The following is a 14,861-nucleotide window of genomic DNA, read 5'->3' on the forward strand; positions in this document are numbered from 1 at the left end:
GTCTTGTGGCAAAATGTCCTTATGTCGTTTCAGTGGGTGTAGTGACGTGTACATCTTTCTACATGTATTTCTTACATGTGTAGACCAATCAAGAGTTTCAGTCAGGGTCATACCTAGGTTCTTCACTTCCTTATTGAATGGGATTACAGTGGCATTTAACGTCACCGGAGGAATAACATAATTTTTATACACAATGTTTAATCTGAGAACCGATAATGATTGTTTGAGTTTTTTTGGGGGTTGAGGAGGAGAGAGTTTTCACTGGCGTACACACTGAGTTGTTGAAGGTCAGAGTGTTGAAGGTCGGAGTTTATATCTCTTACTGCACTTGATATATCATTTATATTAACGTGGCAGTAAATTTGGAGATCGTCGGCAAATAGGCGATACCTATTATACTTTATTTTAGAAGAGATGTCATTTATATAGAGGACAAACAAAAGAGGACCAAGAACAGAACCTTGGGGGTTCCTGCCTTCTGGAGTCACCATTGAGAAGCAGTATCTTGTATGATAACACGTTGCATACGATCTGTAAGATATGTGGTGAAAATTTTTGAAACAAAATTACCAAAAAACGATTTGAACTTCATCAGCAATGTCTGGATGTTTATAGTGTCAAAAGCATTGCTGAAGTCAAGTAGTGTGAGTATTGTCACTTGTCTTTCATGCATTGCTTGTCTGATGTCCTCAGTCACTTTGAGTAAGGCAGTTGCTGTGCTATGACTCTTCTTGAAGCCAGATTGAAGCGGGTCAAGAAGAGAGTGAGCCTGAAGGTAGTACAGTATTTGCACATGTACCAACTGTTCTAACGCTTTGGAGAGAGCAGGGAGAATCGAAATGGGACGGAGGAGTTTCGAACCTGGGTTTTTAGGAAGTGGAATTACATTGGCGTACTTCCAAATTGTCGGTAATGTGTCATTTTGGAGACAGTAATTAAAAATATGGGTGAGAATGGGTAGAATAGCCCCAATAATATTATGTATGAAAGTAATAGGAATTTCAACGACTCCACTTGCTTTGGATTTATTAGAATACAACACTTTTTTAACTTCATTAGTGCTGACGATACGAAAAGCAAAGCAAGGGCGATTTTGTGGGACAGGTGCTGGGACATTATTTACGTGTGGTCTGTTAAGCGGATTAGACTGAGCTCTCTCTTCCGTGAAATACTCATTTAAATCGTCGAGAGGAATGTCAGGTACCTGAAGCTGTTCATGTGTTTTTCCTATGCCCATGGCTCGGAGATGCCTCCAGGCAATAGCCGTATTTAGGTTACTTACTGATTCGCGAACATATTTAACCCCTCAGCGTCGCAGCCATTTAAGCAGCTTCCTACCCCGCAGCTGGATGAGATTTCAACTATGCGCGACTGAAATACATTGATTCACTTAAAGCGTTACTGCAAGTATAAGTAGTCCGATATTCATGAAATTTGGAATTCCTTATGATAAAACTATGTACACGCAGATAATTACATAATTGTTTCACATTTTTTATTTAGTAATTTAGTTTTGTGTGATAGAGTTCGAAGCACTCCTCGAGACAGAGACCCAAGTCACACTCCTGGCAGCAGTACCCCGACGTCTTCTTTTCGCCGTATTTTGAACACATGATACAACGTCTCTGAGGTTTGGATTTCTCACTCTTGGGTGCTAATTTCCTGATAAAATGTCTTTCCTGCAACCTTCGAAATGTTTTATCTAATGCGCGCCGGTCTTGAATATTTCGTTCCCCGCCTTCCACCAGCTGTACTCGATAAGATAACTGCTCAATGTTTGTCCCTGTGACTTGTCTGAATATCATTAGAGAATTTGGGAATCAGAATTCACTGTTGAAAACTTTCCTTTTACCTGTATAATTATCTATAATCTCCTACACAAAATTTCCAAGTACTGGTTCCTCCTCATCGTCACTCTCATCGCTCACCACTGCATCCGCCACAGCCGCATCATCTATTTCATTATCACTGCTACTAATACTGTCACTACTACTTCCGACTAAACTTTCATCTCAATTATACAATATTTCAAGCACGTTACTGCCAGTCAAACAACGGCTGGAGCGATGAAGCTGCAGTGAGACAGAAAGCAGCAGGACGAAACTGAATGAGGGAAATAACATTTATGACGAAACAAATCAACTAGATACATATTTCAGATAAAAGGTCAAGGCATCATCTTTCAAATGAGATATATACCATAAACAACTGGTTCTCATATCGTATGACAGAAAGCAGCACTAACTGATGCCTACACAGAGCGCTCGTGAAGAGTTACGAAAATTTTGTATTACAAGCCGAGAAATAAAGACAAATATAACAAATAAACCACACTCTTAATGTAAAATTAGAGCAAAGAACATCACACGAAAAGACAAATTCTCAGATCATCATTTCTTTATTTTATTTTGTGGGAAAGAATGAAGCAAACAGACTTTTAAAAAAGTAGAGATTAGTGCTTAGACTTAGTTGACAAATAATTATCCTTGCAAAAACAACTACATTTTAACAATTTTAATTTCTTATTTACAACAATGATAAACCCGAAAATGTCTTCTCGGAAACAAAACAATTTGCATATCCATAACTCCAAAACTCTTCGTGCTATAGCCGTAAATGCGAAAACATGTATGGGTCTATACCACGTATAGAGGTCGGCGGCTACGGAAGAAAAGAGGGTCTATACCACGTATAGAGGTCGGCGCTGAGGGGTTAAATTTAAGATTATGGATGATTTGTTTAGCTTTATTCCTAATTATTCTATACTGTTCATAGTCATTTGGGTCCTGAGTCCGTTTGTAATGTCGGTAAAGAGCATCATGCTGAGACATCATATTTTTAACTGCAGAGGTTTACCATGGATTAGGTTTGCGCGATATTCTGATTTGTCTTTTCGGTGCATGTTTGTTGTATAGACTGTGTATTAATGAAGTAAATGTATTTATTTTTGCATCAATGTCTGTCAGGTTTAAAATGCTATTCCACTGAAGATTGTAGGCATCGTGTCTTAATTCATACATGTCAATATCTTTTATATTCCTGCACCTTATATACCTAGATTTATATTTTGGAATGCGAAGTGAGTAGACAAGAAATATAAGATCGTGGGTGGACACGGCCAGTACTGAAATTTGTACGTGGGTTGCCACTTTCTGAGGGTTGTTAGTCACTTTGAGATCTACTGAAATTCATCCGGTCTGCCCTACGTACGAAATATTACAGGTGTTACATTTAATCCTATAGACTCCCGATTTTGAAAATTTATTAACCCTGTTGATAGAGATAGTGTTGTGTAAAATATCTGCATTTTTATTATTGGTTTTTAATGCTATTTTTACGTTGTGTTTTTTAAAGATTAATATTAATGCTTACAGCATTTAATAATGTGTATTGAATAGGTGTATCTTTCCTTATTTTGATAATTGTGATTGCTTGTCAATGGAAGATAGGAAACTTAAAAGGGTCCACCTTTTCAATACAAAATTGTTATAGTTTATTACAACATACATTTACATTTGGAACTAGTTTCGACGCTGTTTGGCGTCATCTTCAGCCAAAATGTGGGAAATAGGCCAGCATGTAGACATTTATATTACACAAGGCGTTATATTAAACAATACACATCTTGCAAGGAGATAAAAACAGGGACAAATATAGAAACAAATGAATCGCTGAGAAAGCAAAAGTTATACATATTAAAAATAACCTTAACCACACATCTTGCAGTGCGAAAATATTTGCCTTGAATGGTTCCTGAATACAAAACGCACACGTACACACTTCTGAAGAGCCAGCAGGCAGGAAAAAGTAAGGTGAAACCTTAAGAGTTCTTCTGAGAAGAGTTCATCATATTCTTTATGTTCGGACTAACTAATGAAGTCTCCCTTGAGTTCCTGATAAACATACACAACAGGAAAAACTCCTTCACTCTCAAAAATAGCTATAAAGACCAACAGTAAATTGTATTTTAAATACTGTGCAGAGGCGTGAAAGCATGATCTTGAACATGATATAACTTCTTCATTTAATCACCTTTGAAAGCCTCTCTCTATATTACGTAGCTTCATTAACACCACCCTTCTGTAGATGCACAAAATAATCTTGTAATCTTCACAGGTCCGGTATTCAGCTCGACGAGAATATAAAATTGGTATTAAGGAATTCGTTTTCTGAGAGTTTGGAGGTTGACTGTGCCAGTATTTGTGGTGTATTGTTGCAGCGTTACGTGTAGGGTGGGGGCAGGTTTCTATGATGTTTATTGCAGGACATAAGGCGGTAAAGCTATGGCGCGAGATGAAGAGGAGCATATGTCTTTGTGTATTGTTGGTACACATAGCAAAACTCAAACAAACGGGGAACTGCAGACGTCTAAATTGAAACGGTATATCCGGAGGGATGATGTGAATCCAAGGAATGAATATTACAATGTCCGCAGCATGTCCAATCATGATGGTTGCTTCAGTTTCCTGACTGAGAGTGATGTTCCCTTGCTTAGGGAAGGAGGATTCATATTCCTGAAAAGGATAATCAGTGCCACAATCGTCCGCTCCAAGTTGTTCAACGGTACTCCAGGTGACTCCAAGCTCTTTAAAAGCTCTGTCGTGTTGCTGACAGCTCATTTTTATTACACAATGTGCCAATAGACGTTAATTTGTTGAACACTGGGTAATTCTTGTAAAAGTTGCTTGTTGATGATGTTGACAGCTTTATTTCTTGGAGCAAGAATTGCTCTTCGACACAGCCATGTGCGATCAGTGAAATATCGGGCCTACATATGAAATTTTACATCACTGCGTGCCATAGATTTGGCTGGACATCACACACATACACATAGACAAATACTTCCAGATATCATGGACTGAACGAAAATGGCTTCCTATGCCATGGACTTAAAATGGCAACTTGACTGACTGATATATGTATTACTATTCCTTGTTTATTAATACCTACCTTATGTACTACGTATTTCCTCTAAATAAAATAAAGATCAAGTTAGCTGATAGAAAATATGGTTCATGTTTTGCTGCTGATATAGCAAAATCCTCATATTTCCTAAAATTTTAAGTGAATGAAATGAATATTGGTTAAATATGAAATCAGGGCTGACTTGCTTATACCATCAGAGAAAGTTCAAGAGTGGATGGAAGGGCTGGACATCCTGTGATGAAACTGTTTTCTTGTTATTAAATATATGTAGATTTTGTGCCATATGATAAATAAATAAATAAAATAAATAAAATAAATAAAATAAATAAATAAACAAACAATTAAAACAATCAAAAGTAATACAAAAAATCAAGAGGCTTCAGAGATCACCTGAATACACTACTCACATTATAACAGGGAATCTGAATGATAAGCTGAGCAATACACCAAAGAAATACGTCAAACACATCTTCATTTATTTCATTCTACGATACCTAAACTACTTTACCTGATCCACATCTGTTTTTTGTCTTATTGTTGCATCTGGGTTTCTCTTTGGAGCTTCAATAGTTGCAATGGCTCGTTCTGAAGTTCTCTTACCACCAAAACCACCAGCTCCAACAACAAACACAGTCATTTGACCAAATGCGATTTTCTCACCATTTTCACTGAACGTATCCACTGAGAAAATAAAAAATGAAAGAATGTCACAGCACAAAGAAATTAACTTCCATTGTATATTATTATTATTATTATTATTATTATTATTATTATTATTATTATTTGAGGAAAAAAACATAGCTGTTTTAAAAATGTAATTATAATATAAACCTTCCTTTCTTCTTTTTGAAAATTTAATTTTCAATATAGTCGTACATTTAAAATGGAAAGAATCAATTAGAATGCCATTTGAAGACAACTAACAGCTTTCTTAACACCACAAATAGCAACCAGCCAGAATCCAATGTACAGATTAAATACTTAATAAACATCTTGCATGGGAATCGTCCGTGCATGTGGTAAGGGGCGAGCGGGGGGCGGGTATTTGCATATCGTGCTAAGGTGTTGTTAGAGCATGTTGCAGTGGAATATTAAAAGGATCCTTACTCGCTCCTAGGTCAAGTTCTCAGCTATTTATAAACATGCTAACTTCTCAGTGTGAGGTGTAGACTTGGTAATTATATTTCTATGTTCTATCTGTGTAGTATCAGTCTAAACAGTTCTTCACATTTATTATTGTTTCTTTAATAGTAACTTTATTAGTCCTATGGCAAATAGTGCAAATGGTGTCATTGTATAACTGAAATTTTGTTTAATAAAGCAAATTACTCATTATAAAAATGAAGATACACAGATTCTACATTCTTACATGGCTGACATGCAGTACCAAGATTTATTTTTTAAATAATAATGTTATTGATTTTACGCCCCACCAACTACTATTTTCGGCTTTCGGAGACACCAAGGTGCCAGAATTTTGTCCCACAGGAGTTCTTTTACATGGCAGTAAATCTATGGACACGAGGATGACATATTTGAACACCTTCAAATACCACCAGACTGAGCCAGGACTGAACTTACCAAGGTGTGCTCAAGAGGCCAAAACACTACCGTCTGAGCTACTCAGCATGGCACTAAGATTTATTTTTCACATGAACATTTAATGTAACTTTCTGCCAACGATATATTACTAGATTCTTAAAGGTACAAATAGATATGACTTTTTCTTATCTCATTTTAAAGGAAGCAGATTTACTTATACAGTGCTTTACACCGATAAACTGATGGGGTAAAATTTACCCAGTGCATGCTCGTACATTACGAAATCAAGCGCATGTCCTTTTGGGTTTAAATATCCTGCTTACGGACCTTAAAATGGTCATAACGTGTAAAAGAACTGTAGCCAACGTGACATGAATCATTGCCTATGAGATGTGTATGCAATGGCTCAACACAACATGTCAACAAGAGAATTAAGAGATAACGAACCAGGAAGAGAGAGAGCATGCTAAGCAGACCTCCCACCCTACTTACATCACCACACCCTGCAGTCACTCAGAAGGATGCTTACAAAGTATTTGAACTATAGTATACAGAGAGATATAGGTTCACTTCATGAAGACATCAATCACCATGGTATGCTTCCACGTTAGAATACATTTGAGCAATATATTGTATCTAGCAATTCAGAATTGTATCAGATTCTGGTCTGAATAACAAAAACTTTAAAAATAACTTTCACAGCAGACTTTCAATAATATATTTACCTAACAATCTAATTCAGATTTCTAATGTTGCAAAACTGTAATTTGTTGAAACAAGGACATCAATTATTGTGTAATATAACACTGTATGTAGTTATTATCAAAATGGTTCTGTTTTTTTCAGTTCACATAATAAGCTGATATTATGTAATCAAATATACAGTATTCAACATGAAAAAAGTAATTCATAAAACAAATTATGTTAGATTATTATGACTAACTTATTGTAGTCGGGTTGACCACATTCTCAATAATGATTTGCGAATGACAGGTAGAATAAATAATTACTGCAATTACAATGATGATGAAATCGGAAGTTAACAGATCAATGAAGTAACATTTTAAACATGCCAATGTATAAAGAAAGCAAATTTAGGGCACTAGTGTTGGAGAGAAGCACTTTCTTTGTGGTAATCCCCTCTTTCATTTTGGTAGTTTCGGCTTCCTTGGATAGATAATTTTTTAATGTTGGTGAGGACAACCGGGTCCAAATTCCGACAGTCTTAGTCTGCTGTAGTAAAAAAATTCACGACCTATATTTTTATACCAGCTTTTCTACTGCATCTGCGACTTTGTATGTTTATGCGTCATTGCTGGTGTTGACTGGGTGAGCTGTTTAATATCACATAAGCATGTACAATATAATAAATCTTTGTTCTGCAACTTATACATTAAAATTATTTTACTTTAACAGTATCAAGCTGAAGTTTCATATATGAGCCTCTGTACAGCATTTTCAAGATTCCTGTGGTGTCGATGGAGCAAATAAAATTGCACTGCAGTTAGGACCTTAGCACTGATTATTACCCACTATTTTTTTTATTTTTTTTTACAATTGGTGTCATGTCACACCGACGGTGGGGCACGAAAGGGCTAGGAGTGGGAAGGAAGAGGCTGTGAACTTAATTAAGGTACAGCCCCAGCATCTGCCTGGTGTGAAAGTGGGAAACCACAGAAAACCATCTTCATGGCTGCTGCCAGTGTTCGAACCTACTATCTCCCGAATGCAAGCTCACAGCTGTGCACCCCTAATTGCACGGCCAAATCGCTCAGTCCCCTACTCTTTCTGGACATAACTAGAGAGATACATGGTGCAAAAACAGCAGGGAAAAAACTAACTGTGAGAAGGAATCAGATTTGTTATATAGAAAATACCTGAAAGAACTGAGCTAATAATTGCAATAACTTAGCATATCAACCGTCTCACTGAAATTATCGTCAAACACAAGTTTGAGAATGATGATGATGATGATGATGATGATGATAATGATGACGATATCAAGGTGATAGAATACTTTTAAGGTACCTCTAGTACACAATTCATTATTCTTCAAAAATGCAGTTATTCTATAAATTGCAAAATGGCTAACTCAAACAGGAGCAATAACTAAATGGCATTTTTCACCCTTTGATTTGCAGAACTTTAAGAACATACATATTTCTCTCTACTATAACATAAATAATGAATTTAAAATCTTACACTGACTAAAAACCAAACAGAAATTACAATCACTCCAAAATATCTATCAATTGGCCCATGGGTATCAATGTATCACCACATATTTGTTCATGCATGCAGCCAATCACCCTCCATTGTTAGAGTGTAACATGATATAAAAGCCAAAGTTTTAGAAGTAGCCAACCACCACCTGGTTTTTTTGTTTTTTTTTTTTTTTTTTTTTTTTTTTTTTTGTTTTACGTCGCACTGACACAGATACAGTAGGTCTTATGACGATGATGGGATAGGAAAGGCCTAGGATTTGGAAGGAAGCGGCCGTGGCCTTACTTAAGGTACAGTCCCAGCATGCCTGTTGTGAAAATGGGAAACCACGGAAAACCATCTTCAGGGCTGCCGACAGTGGGATTCTAACCCACTATCTCCCAGATGCAAGCTCACAGCCGCATGCCCCTGACCGCACAGCCAACTCGCCCGGTGCCTGTTATTTCAGTGTGATATCACACGCAATATGAAACTGAAGATGTGAAATGAGCAAGTTAAATGCAGTATAAGACTGGTCATAACAATTCCCATTACAGAGCTTAGATATACAGCTAAACCATTTCAAATGTGTACTTATGTACTGTATATGAAAGACATAAGAAACAGATTGAGAGTAGAGACTTTCCATGCAAGCACGCATCAACTGAGTACCCACAAAAGAGAGATAAATAGATGATAGAATAAGAATGATAGTGGCCATTAGGGACAGACAGGAAGATCCATGTTTTGCCCCATTCATATGCAGCACCAGACCACATTCGATTATTGTTTCACGGTTAGTCCTTAAACGTTTGCTCCCATCTTCCCACCTTCTAAAGTAGGACATCAACTGGTGCTCAGGTTTAGGGAAGCACTTAGTAATAACATTAGATAACCACTGCTCTCTGGCTGATGAAGTCTCAATTGACAGCAGGATTTTTAATCTAATGTCCAGCATAAAGCCAGTGGCATATAGCATTGTACAGCAGACAGTATTTATTATGAATTCTTCCTCCACCTAGAGGCTGCCCAAAGATGAAGAATACACAATACAATGAATACTGATTAAAAAAGAAATACAGTAGAAGTCCGTTATAGGGAGAATTCGTAACTGCGATAAACTTACTCACTATAGCGGATTGACGTTATATCAGATTTTTGTAAAATTCAGGAAAAACCCATACACATTAAAATCGGTATGAAACGGCAATCAATTTGTTCAAAACTTGTGTTTTCACGGATGATATCCATACTAAGGCTTACTTGTTTGTTATTTTTCGAAATAAGATACTATGTGAAAGTGTACGCTTAATTTCAATGTGAAAAAATTAACCACTCCAGAGGCTTCTGTGGCAAACATTTCAGTTTTCTTCAAACAGTGTCACCTAACCTAACCATACATGTATCATGAAACCATATTTCAAGCGATGTAGAGAAATGATAATCTCCTCGCTAAAACTTTACTTGGGAATGGCCTTTTCGAAATTTAAATAGACGCGAGAAAACAAACTATCCTCTGAAATCAGTGATGTACTTTTTTTTTTTTGCTAGGGGCTTTACGTCGCACCGACAAAGATAGGTCTTATGGCGACAAAGAGCGATGTACTCTGCCATATCTTGAGGTGTATCACATTCTTACTTCATTTCAGTATATAACATTAAAAATAAGTGATCGTTATCTTCAGCCTTTATTTTTAACAAGTTAGCAACTGCATCGGCCACGTTATTTACGCATTTATTACAAAAACGAGTTTACAAGTGCACATAACAAGAAAACGATGCCGAAGGTCGCATTTTGTTGCAAACGCTTTAGCTTTCTTAATAAAACAGAGTCACCTAACCCAACTTAACCATACTGAATCCATGATGAAAACTTACTTCAAGTGCCAGTAGAGAAATGATAACATTCTTGCAATAAATTTACATGATAATAGCCTTTCCAAAAGTGGTATGTTCCGAGCTGTCAGTGGAGAGATGGCGTGGAATGACATTAGCAGATGAATAAGTTTGAGTGTTGTCTTTAAAAGTAGGAAAGATCACAATATAAAGATAAAGTTGTAATTCAAGAGGACAAAATGGGGCAAATATTTGTTTAGAGGAAGGGGAGTTAAGGATTGGAATAACTTACCAAGGAAGATGTTCAATAAATTTCCAATTTCTTTGAAATCATTCAACAAAAAGCTAGGAAAACAACAGATAGGGAATCTGCCACCTGGGTGGTTGCCCTAAATGCAGATCAGAAGTGACTGAACTGAATTAACTAGATGCGAGAAAATATAAACTAATCTCTGAAATCAATGATGCACTCTGCCATATCTTGAGGTGTATCCCGTTCTTACTTAATTGCAGTATTTAGCATTAAAATTAAGTGATCAATTATTTTTCAGCCTTTATTTTTAATGAGTTAACAACCGTTATCGGGCACGTTATTTATGCATTTATTACAAAAACATGTTCTCTTTTATTTCAAATTTTCTTTACGGAACAGCAGTCAACGGGTATTACTAATCGACTCCGACATCGCCTTTGAATGTCGATGAGAGAGCTCACTAGTGGACATAGCGAGGAAACAATATTGAAGGTGATCGATCACATGCAACATAATCGCTGGGATGCATAAATATCGGTAATGGAAAAAATAATGCACGCATAATCGCTCATAATAACGGATGCATCTGAGATAGGACTCTCGCTGTAACAGAAGGATTATACACAGTTTAATATAGGAATTTTGAAGGTACAGACAAAAACTGTCATTACAACGGGGTTCTCGTTATATGCTGTACTCACTATAGCGGACTTCTACTGTAGTCTGTAAGGAACTTGAAAAATTAAAAATAATTTGAAATAAACAATATTAAACAATTCTAAAAAAACAATTAGTGAAGTTAAAATATAAAAAAACAAAGTTATAAGAACTTGAAAAATAATTCCTAGAAAACTTGAAATAATTATGACTTGAGGCCAGTTGATCTTATTCTGATGAGTATAGATGATGCCTCAAAATTAGAATAGACCCCCCTCCCGAGAGCTTCTAGCACCTAGTCCATGAGTATATCAGTGCTGATCCTGAAGACTCAAGATTTCCACCATCTTTCTAGGGATCATCCCCTTGGCACCAATGATAAGACCCATCAACTGAATAATATACTCTTAGCTCGTAATCTGCATGCCTTCGGGTTGAGCAGCGATCGCTTGGTAGGCCAAGGCCCTTCAAGGGCTGTAGTGCCATGGGGTTTGGTTTGGTTTTTTAGCTAGTATTTTTCTGTGAAGGCAAATGCATACATTTCTTTTCATCGCCAACTTCAGCTGGTCGAGTTAGATGCAACAAATCTTATTGTGGGGTCCAGAATATAGCCAGCTTTTCCCTTAATGGTGATCATATCAATTCAATTTGTCCTGCTGTTTGTTGCAAGACCATGAACCTCCTCATGTACTCGAAAGCCTTTGTTTCAAAAGGATAGCGCAATAGATGATCTGATGGTGTGATGGCAGGTGTTTCTAAGAGTTTCACCAAAATGACAGAAACCCAAGACACATGAGCTAATGTTTCAGTTGCACCACATCTTCTGCAGTGGGTATCATAATGGGATCTTCCTGGTATGGCTCTTACAGGTGCCACATTGCATGTCATTTTCAGAGCGTCCCTCCACTCTGAACTAGAGAGACCATCAGCATTGACTTGTGAATTGTATATCCGTGATACTAAGGCAGAACCCGATAAGTCAAAAAAATAAAATTTTTAGTTTTAATGCCAGTATGGTAGGTTTTAGGACAAAGATTATGATGGAAAAACCTGGTATGATTCTCGTACCCCTAGAATACACTGTTCCCAAAATAAAGATTCAGATATGTTCATTACTTTGAAACTGATCGGTGGCAGAATCTATAAGTTGTACGTATTGGGCTCTGGCATCTTTCCACAGCAGCCAAGCAATGGGGAATTCTGATGTATCTGATTTTTCAGGTTATGGAAGATTAACAATGTTACTGATCTTACATCCCACTAACTACTTTTATGGTTTTCAGAGACATGAGGTGCCAGAATTTTGTCCCGCAAGAGTTCTTTAACATGCCAGTATATCTACCGACATGAGGCTGACATATTTGAGCACCTTCAGAGATCACCGGACTGAGCCAGGATGGAACCTGCCAAGTTAGACTCAGAAAGCCAGCGCTCTACCATCCAAGCTACTCAGCCCGGCGATTATGGAAGCTTCCCAACCAGTCATAACCTGGCATGTCAAGACTACAGAGGACACAGTTGTTCCAGAAAAAAGTATTCCAGCCAGCTGGTAGCTGACGTAAAAAGTGCTTTGAAAAATAGAATGAAGAACAGCAAAGGGCTTTTCATGAAATTATTTATAAATGCTCAGAAGTGGAACAAAATCAAATTTTTGCTGGAGGCGTAACAAACTCAAAAAAAAAAAATGTGGGGAAATGAAACCCCACAGCAAATCATTGCTGAATATTCTTTGTTATTAGATGGGAGTATCAAAGTGGTCTGTAAAAAAGTGTTCCAGTCAGTTTATGGAATAAAAAAATTGAAAGTAGATTGTTTAATGGAAAAGTTGAAACTTTGTTCTGTGCCAGTTGCTTCTCTTGAGGGGTCAAAGAGGTCAGCATGAACCCGTAAACAAATAATCACAAGGCCATGTTGGAGCACATAGAGAAGTACCCCAAGTATGAAAGTTTCTATTCACGAAGAAACTCTCAGAAAATGTACTGTATGATGAATACAAAGTGTAACATCAAAATGCTGGCTCATATGATTCATTTCAAGAGGCATTTAAGTCATCTGGTTCCTCGTTTAAACAGCCAGATGTCAATAAATGCAAGACATGCAGCTTTTACTGATGAAAATCAAGCAAAGCAATGATCCAAATGAAAAGAACCAGCTGACCATGAAACATAATCAACACAAATAATAGGCAGATTTAGCCTACAAACTAAAAGATATTGACAGAAATAAGACAAAAGAAAACCCAACCATGAGCATCTTAATCTCTGACTTGCAGCAAGTCTTGCACACCCCTTCACTGATGGCCAAGTTTCTTTTTTTGGAAAAAGCTTCCTTTAGCATACAACTTGCCCCCCCCACTACAGAGGCACAATTTGCTGCTGCATGTGACACGAAGCAATCAGGCATACAGACTCTGAAAAAATTGAGTTCTGCGTTTTAAAAAAGCCTTGAAAGACTACCAGAGAGTGTGACCCATGTCATAACCTTCTAACTTGATCTGCATGTTCTCATTTGTTAGCAACAACCACTACATTGATTGTGTGGATCAGAAATTTCTGTTACCTGGAATGCGATGCAGATCATGTTCATAATGCAAGGGCAAAAAAAAGACAGTTGAAATTCTAATCATGCAAGTCTGAGACTGGTTCCAATTTGTCCAAACTGTGAGGGCCAAAGCCCATTTCAAGTCGAGAAGGCTTCAAATAGTCATCAGAACTTGTTTAAGGACCGCTGATACAAAGGAATATAGAAACATAGGACAGGAAAGTGAACTGGCTAGAAATGAAATGGATTATGTATGAGAAAACTTTTGGGATAATACTTTTCAACAATTCACTTGATAACTACCAGGTACTCTACTTGTGACAATCCTGACAGGGCAAATGCCGGACGCCTATGTTAACAAAATGTTACGATGGTCCCCTGCCCATCAATCCTCTTAAGGAAAGTCTTCTTCGTCCACTAATTCACAAGGAGGGTCACAATCTACCATATTTACACAAATAATCCCCGCACCCTAACTTTAGGTAGGCTTATTTTGAAAACAAAAGAAATGCCAACTTTGACGCAAAAAACTGCATCCCAATTTCGTGCCTCAATTTTTTTTTAAATGTGCGGGTATTATTCGCGTAAATACCCATATAATCCCACACCCTAAATTTAGGAAGGCTGATCTTGAAAACAAAATGCCAACATTGACGCAAATAAAACCTGCACCCCAATTTCGTGCCCCAAATTTTTTAAAAAACTGTGCGGGTATTATCCACATAAATACGGTGTATATACAGTATATAAAATAAGAATTTTGTCTGTACATTGCTTAGAATTTAAAAAGGATGGTATTTCTGTATCAGTCATGTCCACAGTAACAAGGAAATGCACTTTTTAATTTTCCATAATTTTTGTCTGTCTATCTGTCTGACTGTATGTATGTATGTATGTATGTATG

General features: G+C 37.0%; 1 protein-coding gene across 1 annotated transcript in view; it reads right to left on the reverse strand.

The window, feature by feature from the left end:
• The window catches only part of Mfe2 (peroxisomal Multifunctional enzyme type 2), a 206,971-nt gene that overhangs the window by 38,606 nt on the left and 153,504 nt on the right, over positions 1-14,861 (reverse strand). Inside the window, exon 13 of the mRNA XM_067151756.2 lies at positions 5,435-5,607. Within this exon, the coding sequence (XP_067007857.2) occupies positions 5,435-5,607 (173 nt within the window). The remainder of the gene's footprint in view (positions 1-5,434; positions 5,608-14,861) is intronic.

The sequence above is a fragment of the Anabrus simplex genome, chromosome 7 (assembly GCF_040414725.1).
Source record: "Anabrus simplex isolate iqAnaSimp1 chromosome 7, ASM4041472v1, whole genome shotgun sequence".
In the NCBI taxonomy this organism is placed as follows: domain Eukaryota; kingdom Metazoa; phylum Arthropoda; class Insecta; order Orthoptera; family Tettigoniidae; genus Anabrus; species Anabrus simplex.